A 14,801-nucleotide genomic window follows, 5' to 3' on the forward strand; every position below is an offset into this window, starting at 1 on the left:
TCATATTTAAGAAGAGGAAAAAGGAAGTGTTGCTCTCTTTCCCCTCGGCTCCTGCTCCAGCGGCAAGATGTGATCCACCAGCTAGGAGGGACGCCAATAAGGCGTCCGATAAGATAAGTCTTATAAAATATATAGATGTATGATGATTGATACTGAGCTAACAGATGAGAATCCTAGTCATTGGCCAAGCAGCATTGTAACTAATACAAGTCTCTCTGTGTATTCATTTGGGCCTAACTTGGGCAGGCGGCTGCCATAAAGCTTACACGTGGCGGTGGGGCTCAGCGGCTTTTGGCAGAAAGATTTATGAAGACCTGATTTTTGACAAAGAACCTGAAATATATAACGGAAAAAAAGTAAGCATCTTTAACAAATGGTGCTGGCATAACTGGACGCTGACATGTAAAAGATTGCAGATAAATCCATATTTATTACCAAGCATAAAACTTAAGTCCAAATGGATCAAAGACCTCAGCATAGATCCACCCATACTGAACTTCTTAAAAGAGAACATGGGAAGTACCCTTGAAGGCATTGGTCCAGGAAACCACTTCCTAAACTCTTTTGCACCTTTAAAATATTTCCTGGAAATGAAAATACTGAATTTGAAACTTTTTAGAATTATATACATAGGGAACTATTTGGTATAGCATATATTGGGAAAGTAACTGCTACAATTTATGGGCTGTTTTCAATGTCAATGTAATTTCTTAAATATATGATGCTATGATTTATTATCTTATTGGTTTAACATATGGGAAAACAGACTGGGAGAGTGCATTACTCTGATCATATAGAACACAAACAATTGATTGTCATTTGCCTTCAGAATGTGAGCAGAGGAAAGAATATTAAATTTTAGCCATGAAGAATTTTCACAAAAAAAGAGAAGTTTTTAAATGCTATGAAGTCACAGTAGTATAATCAGTACTCACTGAAGAGAGACCAGTTTCTTTTGTCTGGACCTCAAGTGATACCCTTGAAGCCAGTGCTCTTATTATGGGCTTTAACAGTTTGCATTTATCTGTGGGTTTTATGCAAAATCGTGTGTGTGTGTGTGTGTGTGTGTGTGTGTGTGTGTGTATTTGTGTGTGTATTTGTGTGTGTATTTGTGTGTGTATTTGTGTGTATGTGTGTGTGTGTGTGTAAGAGAGTATGTGAGTATCTATTAGGATATACACTTCTGTGTTTGGGTGTATGTTAAAGTGTATGAATATATATTATTATGGGAACAAAAGAGCCAACAACTGTTATCTGTGTTTCCAAAGTTTCTGTGATTCAAAAAGCTTAGAAATAGATTTTTAAACATGACCTATGGTTTAGTTCAGCAATTCAAATACCATATTACAACACCTGAAAAGATTCTTAAAATATTGAATGGGGATTCACAAATTCATTTAATTTTTTAAAATTTTATTATGTTCTTTTAGTTGTGATACCTAACTTAAAAGGCCATGGTGACTATAATACAGAATTAATGTATTAGTTTATTTTTTCAATAGATAATATGAGTCTGTTTTATTTTATGTTATAACAATCTCCTATTTTCTATGTACTGTTCTTTATAGTGTGTATTTACCTATTTTTATCAATAAGCTTTTTGTTCTTAAAATACATTTAAATGTAGTTTTGTGCTGGTTTTTTTTTTTCTTGTCTAGAATTGCTGAGTTCTTAGGGCTTTAACTTGCTTGATCATTTTCAGATCATTGTTTTAAGTATAAATAAGTTTAGGAAACAGACACTGCCATTGTGATTTTAAGAAGTAAAACCATCAGGGGGCAAAATATAACCTACTTAGGGTAATTAGCATGACAACCCATGAAATGATCAGGCTGACAAAAAGAATAAAATTGTACTTATTAATTCAGATCCTGAAAAGGATTGACATAGTGATTCTTCCTAGGGTGTTTAACAGTTCAGTGTGAAAGTACTTTTCAATTGACATACTATCAGAATGTCCATCACCAGGAAATTCAGAGCAATCTTTTATGGGTTTTTAGTCTTGTTAATAAAAGAATTAGGAACAAAAATGAGAAGGAAGCTCAAGAACCATTTTATTAGATTTGAGAGAAAAACAACAAAGCAGGCACACTGCACATTTCATCAACTTACGGAAAGAAAGGTTGTAGAAGATTTGGCAATGAGGGGCAACCAGCAGCTGCATGGTATAACAGAGCTGGAAAGCTTCAGCTATAGATGGGCAGGGTCCACAGTGCCAAGGCAAGCATACATAAATGGAAAAGAGAAAGCGAGAAAGAATAGGAAAAGCTATGTTATATGAATTAGGAAACAAAGTGGGCAGACTTAACCATGATGCATGCTGAGAGCTCTGTAAACAACTGCTTCATAGTAGAGGCTTCTGGGAGGGATAAGTACATACTGTGCCTTTAAGAGAATCCACTTTTTTATGGATAGTTCCTGTCTATTGGATTGGCAGTGCCAGCTTCATTAACTCTTAAGCAAGTAGAGGAATATGTGACTTTTTGTATTTAAAAAATTGTTTTTCATTTACATACCAACACCAGTGCCCCCTCATTTCTCCAGCTTCCTCACCTACCCCCTTCCCATCCCCCATCCACTCCTCAAAAGAGATAAGGCCTTCAATGGGAAGTCAAAAAGTCTGGCATACCAAATTGAGGCAGGACAAGGCCCCTCCTCCCTGTATTAAGGCTGAGAAAATTATCCCACCTCGGATAAAGGCTCAGAAAAGCCAGTTCATGCACCTTAAATAGGTCAGGGTACAACTGTCAGCTAACCCCAACAGATCAGGCCACATAAATATTACCCACATTCAGAGGGTCAATTTCAGTCTCATACAGGTTCCCCAGCTGTCAGCCCATAGTACATGAGCTCCCACTAGTTCAGGTCAGCTGTCTCTGTGGTTTTCCCCATCATGCTCTTTGGCTCCTCTTGTTCATATGATCTCTCCTCCATCTCTTCAGCTGAACTCCAAGAGCTCAGCCCAGTGCTTGGCTGTGGGTCAATGCATCTGTTTCCATCACTTACTGTATGTAGAGTCTCTGATAATTAGGGTAGTCACTAATCTTATCCTTGGAGTAGAAGTCATGTTTGAACCAGTGGCAACAGTATAACTGCAATTCCATTATTTTACCACAAGGAGGTAGCTTTTCCTAAACAGACTTGAACAAAGCCCTGAAACACCCAATTTTTCATATGATGATTTAGATTCTAAGGGAGGGCAGTTTTAATATTTCTCTTTCTAGTGTTACCAGTGAAAAACAGGTACAATGTACTATCAGTGGTTCCCCAAAATCATTAATCCCTATCTACCTACTTCAAAGCACCCTTGAATGATTGAGGCCCTAAAATTTTTCTGAAGATGAGCATTGTGATGATCAGGAGTTTTCCAACACAAGAAAAAAAAATAACTAGAAATTAAAGCAGGAGCCAGAAATCCTGTCTGGCACTTCTAGCCAAGCAAAGACAGTGCCTGCATCTGGTCAAGAACAAGACTCAGAACTGTTTTTATGGGGACTCCTTCCCTAAACTCTGACCAGATTATTTTATTTGTTTTCCTTAATTCCCTCCTCTGAAGAAATAACACTAACTGTTCATAGGAAATCTTCTTGATGACCAGTAATACCATTTCTTGGTAAGTGGGGCCATTCAGTGTGTGATTCTGGTCACTCTTCCAGTGGTACTTAGGAACCCCCACTGTGCTTTCTAGTTCCATTTGTGAAACAGTCAAGTGTTGTGAAGAAAGAAAATTCCTGAGTGGTTCCTAGATAGACTTGTGAGGAAGCGAGAACCAAAGCAGTAGAAGGATGAGAGAGATGTGAAATTGTAGCCTTTCAGTAGCAAAAACAATTCCAGACTTAAGGAGCAAAGATGATTTTATGCAAAAAAAACATTACAAGACCTAGGCAGAGAACAAGAGAAGTTAGAACAACCCCCCCCCCCAGCAGACTCAGAAAAGCAGTTATTTGTGTCTACCTTGTTGGGCTCCTGCTAGGTTTTTTTTTTTTGTGTGTGTTTTGTTTTGTTTGTTTTTGTTTGTTTGTTTGTTTTGCATTGGCCTCCAAGTATTAACTGGAGAGGGCAGAGCGCAGAATTCTTAGGCACTTTGACAGCTGATGGAAAGGCTGGAATCACAGTATGTTCCAAAAGGAAGAAAGGGAAGAGGTGTAGTCACCATTTAGTCACCATATTAGAGCAATGGTGGGTATTTCCCTTGGCTTTAGGTGTTACTGAAGTGTTGAAATTGAGCTGAAATAATAATAACCTATATCTGGGCAGCAGTTCCTTCCTCTTACTCCCTCCTTCCCTCCCTCCCTCCCTTTCTTTTCTTTCTTTCCTTCTTTTCTCCCTCCCTTTCTTTCTCCTTCCCTCCCTTCCTTTATCCCTTCTTTCATTTCTTCCTTCCTCCCTCCCTTTATTTCTTTAAGATATGCTTATTTTTACTTTATGTGTACTGTTTTTGTTTTTTTTTTTTGCCTGTATGTATATCTCTGCATAATCTGCATATAGTCCCCATGGAGGAGAGAAATGGGACTTGGATCCCATGGAACTGAAGTTACAGACAGTTGTGAAATTCCCATGTGCTGCCTGGGACTAAACATCAGGTCTTCTGCAGGAGCAGTCAGTGCTCTTAACAACAGGCCTACCTCTCCAGCTCTGGGCAGTTGCTTCTTATCAAGAAGAAAGCTAATGAGAAAAAATTGGTCCTAGCAATGTTTCATAGGGACATAAGCAAAATATTTGGAGAGTGAAAGTGTTGTATTGTGGAAAAGAGCAAACTGATCAGTTTAGTCTTGGGTGATACTTTCCTATCAAGATTTTAAGATATAAGATGGGCGAAAGTGACCTCCTTTCTATTCTACAGTCAAGGCCAGTTGAGGAATCAGCCTTTAGGGTTTGCTTGGACCTTTCAAGGAAATCATGTCTCCTTCAGCCTTTTATCAGATATGACATCTCTTTGCATGAGTTAGAATCTTGCTGACCATGCACCATTTTTAGAATCATTTCAGACATTTCCGACTTTGCTGACTCTTCTCATTACAAAATACATGTTGGATACAGTTCAAACTCTCTCAGAGCAAGAGGACAGGTGCTGACTCACCAGAGTGCAAGATGTTTGGAGAGAAGAGTTTCCTTGTAGTTTCCCAGAACCCAGTTGAGCTAATAGTGAAGGTTCAAAAATATCAACCATCTTTCTGTCCCTCTGTCCTTATTGACATAGGCTCCATTTCTAGGTATTGAATATCCAGAAAATCAGTTATAAAAATTTTAAAGAGTGAACAATGTAAAAGTTAGTTTCTATGTAGCATTAGGATAAATCTCAGACAATATAAACATCTTTAATAAATGTCTTTTTAAAACACCTTTAATAAAACTAAACATTTCTAATAAAAAAACTAGACATATTTTTTGTTTTTAAGTCAGTTTGGTAAATGTTATTAAAAGCATATAACTTAAGAGTACTCTATTGATTTGAGTAGAGGTGTGCAGTGAATTTTCACCTTAGAAATGATAATATAACACATTTATCATTTCTAAGTCTCATTTTTTACATTTTTTACATAATTTATGGTTCTAATGGTATTCTTAGGGAGTCTAATTTTATCTTTATGTTTTCCACAAGAAATTACAGCTATCCTATCTTACTATCTTATCATAAAAAAGCCTATTTTTCCAAAATGCCCATATGTTTATATCCTTATCATTAAAGAAATTTGTTAATCAACATACTTCTGTACAATATATATGTATATGTATGCATTAATATATAATATATATATGTATATATATATTATATATTAAAATCCTTCTATTTGATTGTCATGAATTTGTTTTCCAACAAAACCGTTAATGTACTGGGGGTAAATATGATACTTTTATTATCTATGAATGTATGTTTGTCAAATATATCAAATTTTGTTTTCAAAATTATAGACATGCAATCCCAATAAGCAGTAACATTGAAGATGTGAGTGGTTAAGTTTTGTATGAAATAAGGAAAGTGGTATATTATGGTCTACCCCAAAAGGGAAATAATTGATGACTCCCTTCTAAAAAGTAATTACATTTCTAAAATGTGCTCTATTAAATACTCTCAAAATTTATAATTGCATTGTGTTCATCAAACCTAAACTATGAGCCTAAAACCATAATTTTAGAGTAGATCTATATATAGAAATAATTTTTCAAGATTTCTGGATTTTTGTCCCTATAAAGCATATACATAAGGTTACAGGGGGATGATTTTATAGTTGGTTTAAAGATGAAAGTCACAGTTTACTCCATCTAATATATTTTTTTATAGTTAACCTATTGGAAAAGGTTCCCTAGAGGAACAGACCAATAGAATTAATACATATTACATGGGGATTTATTACATGAGCTAAAGATACTGTTTAGGTAGTTCAACAATAGTTATCTTCTTACTGGATAGGCAGAAAACCTAAAAGCTGATCAATGTATGCCACTAGACCCTTCAGTAGCCCCTGCCTGCTGATGAAAGAATAGATGATTTCCTGGAGAGTCACCGATTTTTAGTCCAGATGGGAAATCAGATGAGCTTGACTCTGATACCAGTAAACAATCCAGCAGCAGAGCAGATGAACTTGCTAGCTTAACGTTACGACAATCAATCCAAAAATCAAAAGTCATTTCCTCAGACTTCCTTATCTATAGGGTGAAAGCAGAATAAAGTTGTCACCCATATTTTGGTGAATATTCCTACCTTAATTAACCTACTTAAGAAACTCTCTACCAGGGATACACAGATGCATGCATCATAGTTGATTCTTAATTCAGTGAAACTAACATCAAATTAAACCATCACAGTTATCAAGATAAGTCTGGAATCATTCAGAAAAGTCAATCTTCAATTTTAACTCTATTCAGTAAACAACACTCAACAAGTTTGTAACAAAAAGTGTCCAAGTGATATATGTAATATTATGCTATACAAGCCTATGACATGCAGCATAATCAGATGCTATTAGAAGTTTTGATCATTTTTCTATAGCATTTACATATGGTTTTAACGACTATATTCGTAAATGCATTTCACTATTTGTATGAACTGTAAAAATAAATTTATAAACCTTGTAAAAAATTAACCATAACAATCATAACCAAGGTTTTATATCTTATTCACTGTTAGTATATGCTCAACAAAATTAGAAATTCTCAAAATATGTATGCAAAATATACATGCAAATAAAGCTACCTTAAAAAGACTATAATGTAATACCTTGTTTCCCATTAATTTTGTTATTTTGTAATTTTTTTTTTTGGTTTTGGTTTTTAGAGGCAAGGTTTCTCTGTGGCTTTGGAGTTGTTATGGTTTTAAAAAATTACATCTCATGCAAATATATTAATGATCAGTTTATAGTTCTTGTTAAAAAAAGCCAACACTTATGAGATACACTATTGTTCTAAATGATGTTTGTGAGTGGTCACTGATAATAATTTTCATTATAAAATATTTCAAAATATATATCTATCTCAGGAATTTCCCAGTGTCAATTACTGATGCACAAGGATATAACATGGCTTTCTCCCAAATGTTTTCTTATGAAAGTATTTACTCAAAAAACTTGACTTAAAAACAAATGTTTGTACTTTATTAAAATAATTGAGTTTATTTTTGGCTATCTGTGCATCAGACTTTTAACACTTTGGAAACTGTCTCAAAAAGGCCAAATTGTGGACACCTTGATTATTTTCTTCATTCTGCTTCTGTGAGTTTGTCCAGAGTCTTAACTGTATAAGAGAATTGACTGATTCCAAGGATATGACAGGACCTGTTCCAGTATACAATATAACAATCACAGAGAACCACCTATTTTGGGAGGGGTTCCTGATAGGCTCTGATGTTTCTAGAGCCCAGAGAATGGGTTGCAACTTAATATCTATGATTTAGCAGTGCTTTATACACAGGCAGCAGGTAACTCTAAAGAGTGGAAGAAACATAAAGTTAAAAAATCTTAACCTGGTTTTGATTGCCTTATAGATAAAAATAAAGAATAGGTACTTTTTGACAAAAACTGTTTTGAAGTGCCTTGGATTTCTGACAATCCATCTAGCTTGCATTTGCTGGTTGGAAAAAATATTGAAATGTTTTGAGGACTATTATATTCTTCATGTGTTTAGACAGAGACACTTGTGCTTTATTCGGAATAGAGTTATTCTGTTTAAAAGAATGATTCATAAGGAAGCCAACAGTTAAATATAGAAGTTCCCAAAATTATAAATTTGAAACATGCTTTTGATAAAGAAACTTAAAGAGAAAATAGAAATGATTTTAGAAGAACACAGATGCTTAGTTTGTAGTTTTCTAAACTAAATGCTCATTGAAAGAGAATGAAGTGAGGACAATACCAAAAAGTATAAATGTAAAAGAGGTCTGAATAATTTGGAAAGAAATTATTAGAGATGAACCTTAAAGATTATATATATATATATATATATATATATATTATACAATATATAATATATATATATCATACATATATACATGATTCTAGTTAAATATATATGTAATATAATATATAATAATATATTATATTAAATTATATAATATATTAAATATATTATAATATATTTTATGTATAATAATATATTTTAATAATATATTAATATAATATATATTATTATATAATATAATATATAATAATATAATAATAATGTTTTATATATAATAATATAATAAAATATATTATATAATATATTAAATTATATAATAAAATATATAATAATATAATATATAATAATGTAATATAATATAATATATTTAATATAATATAATATAAATATATATATTTAACTAGAATCATGTGTTTTCAGGACAAATAAAGCAATGTGGGCTTACATACAAGTTAATTTTAAGTTTGATTTTAGGTGTTGAGCTTGGTCAGCTAAAGAAGCCAAGTGAACATGGAATGATTGGATGAAGTACTGCATAAATGTGAGTTGTTGACGTAGGAGTAACCATGTCAATGACCAATGTCTCAGACCAATAAGGATTTGGCAAGGCCCACACATGTGTGTCTGGCTCAGAATTATCAAGCCTACTTCATATCTGACTGTGAATATTGTCAGTGTGTGCCAAACCACAGCCACAGCTCCCTCCTCCCAGATGTTTACAGACTACCACACCTCACAGATAACTCTTAGCAAGATTAGCTAACTCTTGCCACCTGAGCTGCATCTAATGAAGATGCTGAGGTTCTGGCTGTTGCAGTAGTTCATACCATTCCAACATCATTCACACAACCCATCTGACTCTATTTTCTCTCTGGGTGTCTGTTCTTTTCTTCATCCCCTCACTGTTCCAGCCAGGGTTCCAGACCCAAGCTTTGAAAGACAAAGGAATGAACACGGAGTTAAAGAGGGACAGTCCAAAAGTCCAATGAGTGTTGATTTTAGGCATGAGAACTAATACAATTTAGAACACCATGCCAACAACCTGAAACCTTTAACTGAAAACCAGGATTTTAAAGTGTCATTGCTTACCACCGTTCAGAGAAACCAAGAAAGTGGAGATGAATTGCCCTGGGAAGGAAATACGGTATTTCCTTTCCCTTTGCAAAGAATAGAAAGTAGAGTAGGCCAAATGCCCTTGTTGCTAAACAGACGACAAACCATTGGATTAATAATGACTGCCTAAGCTTCCTTCATAAAGGTCCACTCAAGAAGTTGCTGATGACACTTAATATATTACAGACAACTGCTGATATGCATTATAAAATGTTTTATTTCTAATATTTTACACCAGGTCTTTGATATCATTGATATCCTAGGATACCTTACTAAATGAACTAGTATAATAGGCAATGTTCATGGAAATGCCCCAAAGCCAAAAGAGTTAATGTTATCAGTCTTGGCCTTAGAAATTATCCTATATATGGTCTTATGACAAGGCATGTCCCTGAGAGTCCTTACCTAAATTGGGGATACATACCTGTAATTCTTCAGCTACTCTATGATGGGGAATGTCCTGTATATATGTTTTTCATACTGGTTGATGAATGAAAGACTGATTGGCCAGTAGCCAGGCAAGCATTATAGGCAGCACTACAAGACAAAGAGAATGCTGGGTATAGGATGAAGAGAGTGAGCTACCACGGAGATGCCATGTAACCACCAAAGGAGTAACAGGTTTGGGTACTCTCCGGTAAGCCAAGACTACATGGAGATGAATATTTTAATACCAATGGGTTAATAATTAGGAGAGAGCTAGCCAGTAAGAATACTGAGCCATCAGCCAAACAGTTTACAAATTATGTAAGTTTTTGTGTGTTTATTTGGGACTGAAGGGAGCAGGACTAGGTGGAACTAGGCAGAACAGAAACAGAAACAGAACAACTCTATAACAGAAAATGCCACTTACAAACATTAAATACTACTTACAAAGCTAAAGCAATGCTTGAATGTGAACTTTTTCAGGTATATTAATATCTTCTGAAGCTACTGACACCTGCTCAGGTGGATGAAGGCCAATCTCACCTGCTCTAAAAGAATGCAGGAAATACTTCCCAGAATGAAACTTTTACCTTTTGAGTCTCCACAGCCTCACAATAATATTAAATACAAGCCCAGTTATGTCATCTTGTCAAGAAAACAAAAAAGTAGTTCTGAACTTCTCAAATACATTGGGAAACTTTCCGCGCAAACAAATTGTCACATTGTTTTAATTTTCTTCATTATTCTTATATTGTTGGTATAATGTTTATCCAATTACTAAAACCTCATCCTATTTTCATTTTAATATACACTGCAACTGGTTTCTTCTTTTCCTTTTTTTTTTTTTTTTTTTTTTTCAAGACAGGGTTTCTCTGTGGCTTTGGAGGCTGTCCTGGAACTAGCTCTCTTAGACCATGCTAGTCTGGAACTCACAGAGATCCACCTGCCTCTGACTCCCGAGTGCTGGGATTAAAGGCATGCACCACCACTGCCCAGCTGCAACTGGTTTCTTAAAACCATTTTATCAAATTCTCAGGATATAACCAACATTATTTTTGCACTGCTCGTGTGTCATCTCTTCTCCAATAGTAAACTATGTAAGATGGCTCTCTGAGGGCAATCTTGGTCATTGACTTGTTTGTCTTCTATTGAGATCCATTCCATGAAAGGACAAAAGAAACCTAATTCTATGTCCTTGTCCAGAGATAGACTTGGCAATGTGCAGTGGGACTTATGACCAGTACACTAAAAAGGCTAAGGTTTTGGTTCCTGGGAACTTGGTTTTTATCCCCTAAACAGATTGGATTTATCAGTTCCAATTAACCTTATATGTAATATGTTTGGTTTGTAATGTTCTTGAGATGCCCTGTGTTGCTGATATCTTCCTGCTGACTCTGTCCCATTGTATGCAGCTCTTCACTAACAAAGTTCCATTTCTCCTGTAGAAATAGTATATAACATGATGTGTTTTAATAAGCTTGCTTGCCTGAGACATAGTTTATGAAAAATCTACTGATGCCAAACTTTTCTATATTATTATTATTATTATTATTATTATTATTATTATTATTATTATTACTATTATCCAGGCCCTTCACTTAGAACCCTGTCATAGAATAATGACACCTTTCCATTTTGTGCGAGTATTGTTCAAGATAATCATTGTACCTTTATTTAAATTTTGAATTTTAAAAATCATTGTAAGCGTTAGGATGTTCTTTGGGCGTGTGGATAGTCAAGAAGCAAAGAATTTCTTCTAAAGAGTTACTTCCTGAGGACTTTTAGTCAGGGATACAGGTGAAACTCTTTATGATTCAGAGATTCCAGCAATTTGTAATTCAAAAGATGTGTGTTCTCCTCTCATGCCACTGTATAGAATAGAGAGAGCGTTAATAGGGACTGCATAAACCAGCAGCATAGAGATTCTTAGAGGAGACATATTACTATCTGTGGTAGTTTGAATGTAAGTGTCCCCCATAATCTCATAGGGAGTGGCACTTTTAGGAGGTAAGGCTTTGTTGGAATAGGTATGGATTTTTGGAGGAAGCATATCATTGTGGGGATGGTCTTTGAGGCTTCCTATGCTCAGGATGTCACACAGTGTCTGAGTTAACTTCCTGTTTCCTGCAAGACACAAGACTTTCCACATCTCCCTGTATGCTACCATGTTCCACATCATGATGACAATGGACTGAACCTTTAAAACTGTAAGTGAGCCACCCCAATTAAATGTTTCCTTTGTAAGAATTATCATGGTCTTGGTGTCTCTTCATAGCAATAAAAACCCTAACTAATCCACCATCTTTTAGCTCTTGCAAAGATTTCTAGAGATAGAGCTCTTAGCATAAATGAGTGAGCCAAAATGAGAGTAACAGGACTTGAAATTAGCACAAGAAAGAAGCCACTTAACATAGAAGAACCCCTTCCCACCTCCAAGTCCACAAAGTAGCATAGCATCTAGAAAAAAAAATCCCCAGAATATGCAAATCTTGAAGAAAACCAGGTCATTTCAAATGGCATTTTAAAGACCCAAACTGTCTGGTTATGTGGCTATTGAGTTTTTAAACTACTTCCACTCTAGAGCTCATTCTGGTTCCTTTGGAGTTTTTTAAAGAATTGTCCTTATTTCTATTACTGTCCACTCACTTATCCTACTACAATCCCTTGGTCTGGGATGTTAAAATGCCTAAAACCATAGTGCCCATAAGACTCTGATATTTGCTTTTAACCCTGTATTTGCTGGTAGACTTTTGGATCTAAGGACTAAAAAGAGCAGTATGATGGAATTTTAAAGGCACCATATCTACATGCAAATAGGATGATTTGTGTCCCGAATCTCTTTGAAATCACAGGGCAAAGAAATACTTTATTCTATTTTTGAAGTTCTTATAATTTTTAAAACTTTTAAAAATGTATGTTTATGCCTGTGTGTGTGTGTGTACACACATGTTTTTTCTCAATTGCTCATGTATACATACACCATGGTCAGAGGTTTCTGTGGAGTAATTTTCTTGATTGCTTTCTACCTTATTTTCTGCCACAGGGTCTCTCAGAGAACATGGAAAAAAAGCTCACTGTTTTGACGAGACTGGCTGACCAGCAAGCTGCTGAATTATGCCTCTGTATAACAGCCACATGGTGTTGACTTTGCAGACATACATTACAGTAATGTTTTTCTGAGCCTGCCCAGAATCTGCACTCGGGTCCTTAAGTTACACAACAATTACTCACCCAGCTGAGCTCTCTGTTCAGTCCCGAAATTCTTTTCCCTGTTTATTCAAATATACCCTTCATATTTCAACACAGAATATTATTGTTTGTTTTTTTCTTTATGGAAAACTATTTATATGCTGTGATAAATACATAATGGGTGATGAAGTTCTAAGTTTCATTATAGCTTTAGTGTCTATGACTAAAACAGAAGCTAGGAGATATATAGTAGGTACATATCTTATGATTTCTTTTGTTACTTCACTCTTTATTTGTTTATTTTTTATTACTTCAAATTAGGAACAAGGTTGCTTCACATGTCAATCTCTTCTCCCTCTCCCTCTCCCTCTCCCTCTCCCTCTCCCTCTCCCTCTCCCTTCCCTCCCGCCAAACCCCCCACCCCATTCTTATGTATGCAACCATTTACTGAAATCCAGATAACTCAACAGAGACTCCATTATATTACAAAAGCCACTGGCACATTTGTGACAGCATGAACCTGTGTGTATATATTCTTTTTAATTATTTCTAGATTATATATATACATATTATATATATATATATTCTTAGACTTTCTAGAATATATATGTATATATATTCTTAGAGAGTCATTATATTCTTTTTGCAGTCATGTGTGAATAGTGATTTTTGCCTTGGTAGAAAATTATCCTCAGTTTAACAAAATAGTACTCATCATCCCCATGATTTTCCCCATAGCCTTACTTTATTATTCTAGATGTCTATATTTTCACCATGATGATTATGATTTATAACATTGACTTCCCTCATACTCTCTCAGGGAAATCATTATGTTGTTAAAGATGTCAGCTTTTACTATAACTAAACAAAAATATTAAGACTTCCCTAGACATTATAAATCATGAGAATAATTGATAGCAGTGCTAAGTCATCTCTTTCTCATTGATATTCTCTTACCAATGTCCATAAAAATAAGAGTTCAGATGGGGAAACCCAACTCTTTCAGAGCTGAAGAAACAACTAGAAATGTGTATTTGGATTTACATATTTGTTGTAAGCCTCAAAACTCTCCTTTGTTTTCACATTTGAGAGAAATTGGTTTTTCTCCACTGTCATCCTCACCACTGTAGTAATAAAAGTATTACATGCAAATCTAAAAGCTAAAATTGTATTCTAAAACATTACTGTGTTACCCTTATTTTTCAGTAACTTGACTTTGTCCAACAAATATTTCCACTTCCCCCCCAGGCTTCAGTGTATCTTTGAACATGCGAATATCCTGATGGTTTTTATTCTGGAGATTTCCATTTTGAACATATGTTTTACATTTAGTTATTCTCTGCATTGTCAATGTTAGTCCTAAAAACTATGTTTTTAATGCTGTCTCTCGGAGTTGTCTACTCACAGTACAGAATGTCAAAACTAGTAGGTGGAATGCTAAGAAATACAGACATTAACAATGTTTTGAGTACTGTCAGCCTCACAATCAGAGCAATATCTGGCATTTATTAGTGAAGATGGGCTCTTGCAGAAAATACAATAAAAAATTAAAACACTTCTGAATTTGAAGTTCACACAACTCTGCATTGTAGTTGATGGTAGCTGATTACTACTAAGGTTTGAGCTTAAGTGAGTGTATTCAAGTTACTGTTGTGAGTCTCTGCCTTGGATTAGCAAGT

At 34.9% G+C, this 14,801-nt stretch overlaps 1 protein-coding gene across 27 annotated transcripts in view; it reads left to right on the top strand.

Annotated features, from left to right (window-relative positions):
* Positions 1 to 208: 208 nt before the first annotated feature.
* Positions 209 to 14,801, top strand: part of LOC107978713 — an 81,867-nt gene continuing 67,274 nt past the window's right edge. For 16 of the 27 annotated variants that reach the window (XR_004768221.1, XR_004768219.1, XR_004768226.1 and 13 more), the window contains exon 1: positions 8,725 to 12,140. Coding sequence is in view for 6 of the 27 variants with exons in the window: in XM_027400221.2 (XP_027256022.1) it covers positions 8,918 to 8,935 (18 nt within the window). In the remaining 21 variants the exon portion in view is untranslated. Of the gene's footprint in view, positions 357 to 8,719; positions 12,141 to 14,801 lie in introns of those variants that run through there. The other 11 variants (XR_003482182.2, XR_004768238.1, XM_027400221.2 and 8 more) reach the window with 5 other exon arrangements.

Source organism: Cricetulus griseus, chromosome 2 (genome assembly GCF_003668045.3).
Source record: "Cricetulus griseus strain 17A/GY chromosome 2, alternate assembly CriGri-PICRH-1.0, whole genome shotgun sequence".
Classification (NCBI taxonomy): domain Eukaryota; kingdom Metazoa; phylum Chordata; class Mammalia; order Rodentia; family Cricetidae; genus Cricetulus; species Cricetulus griseus.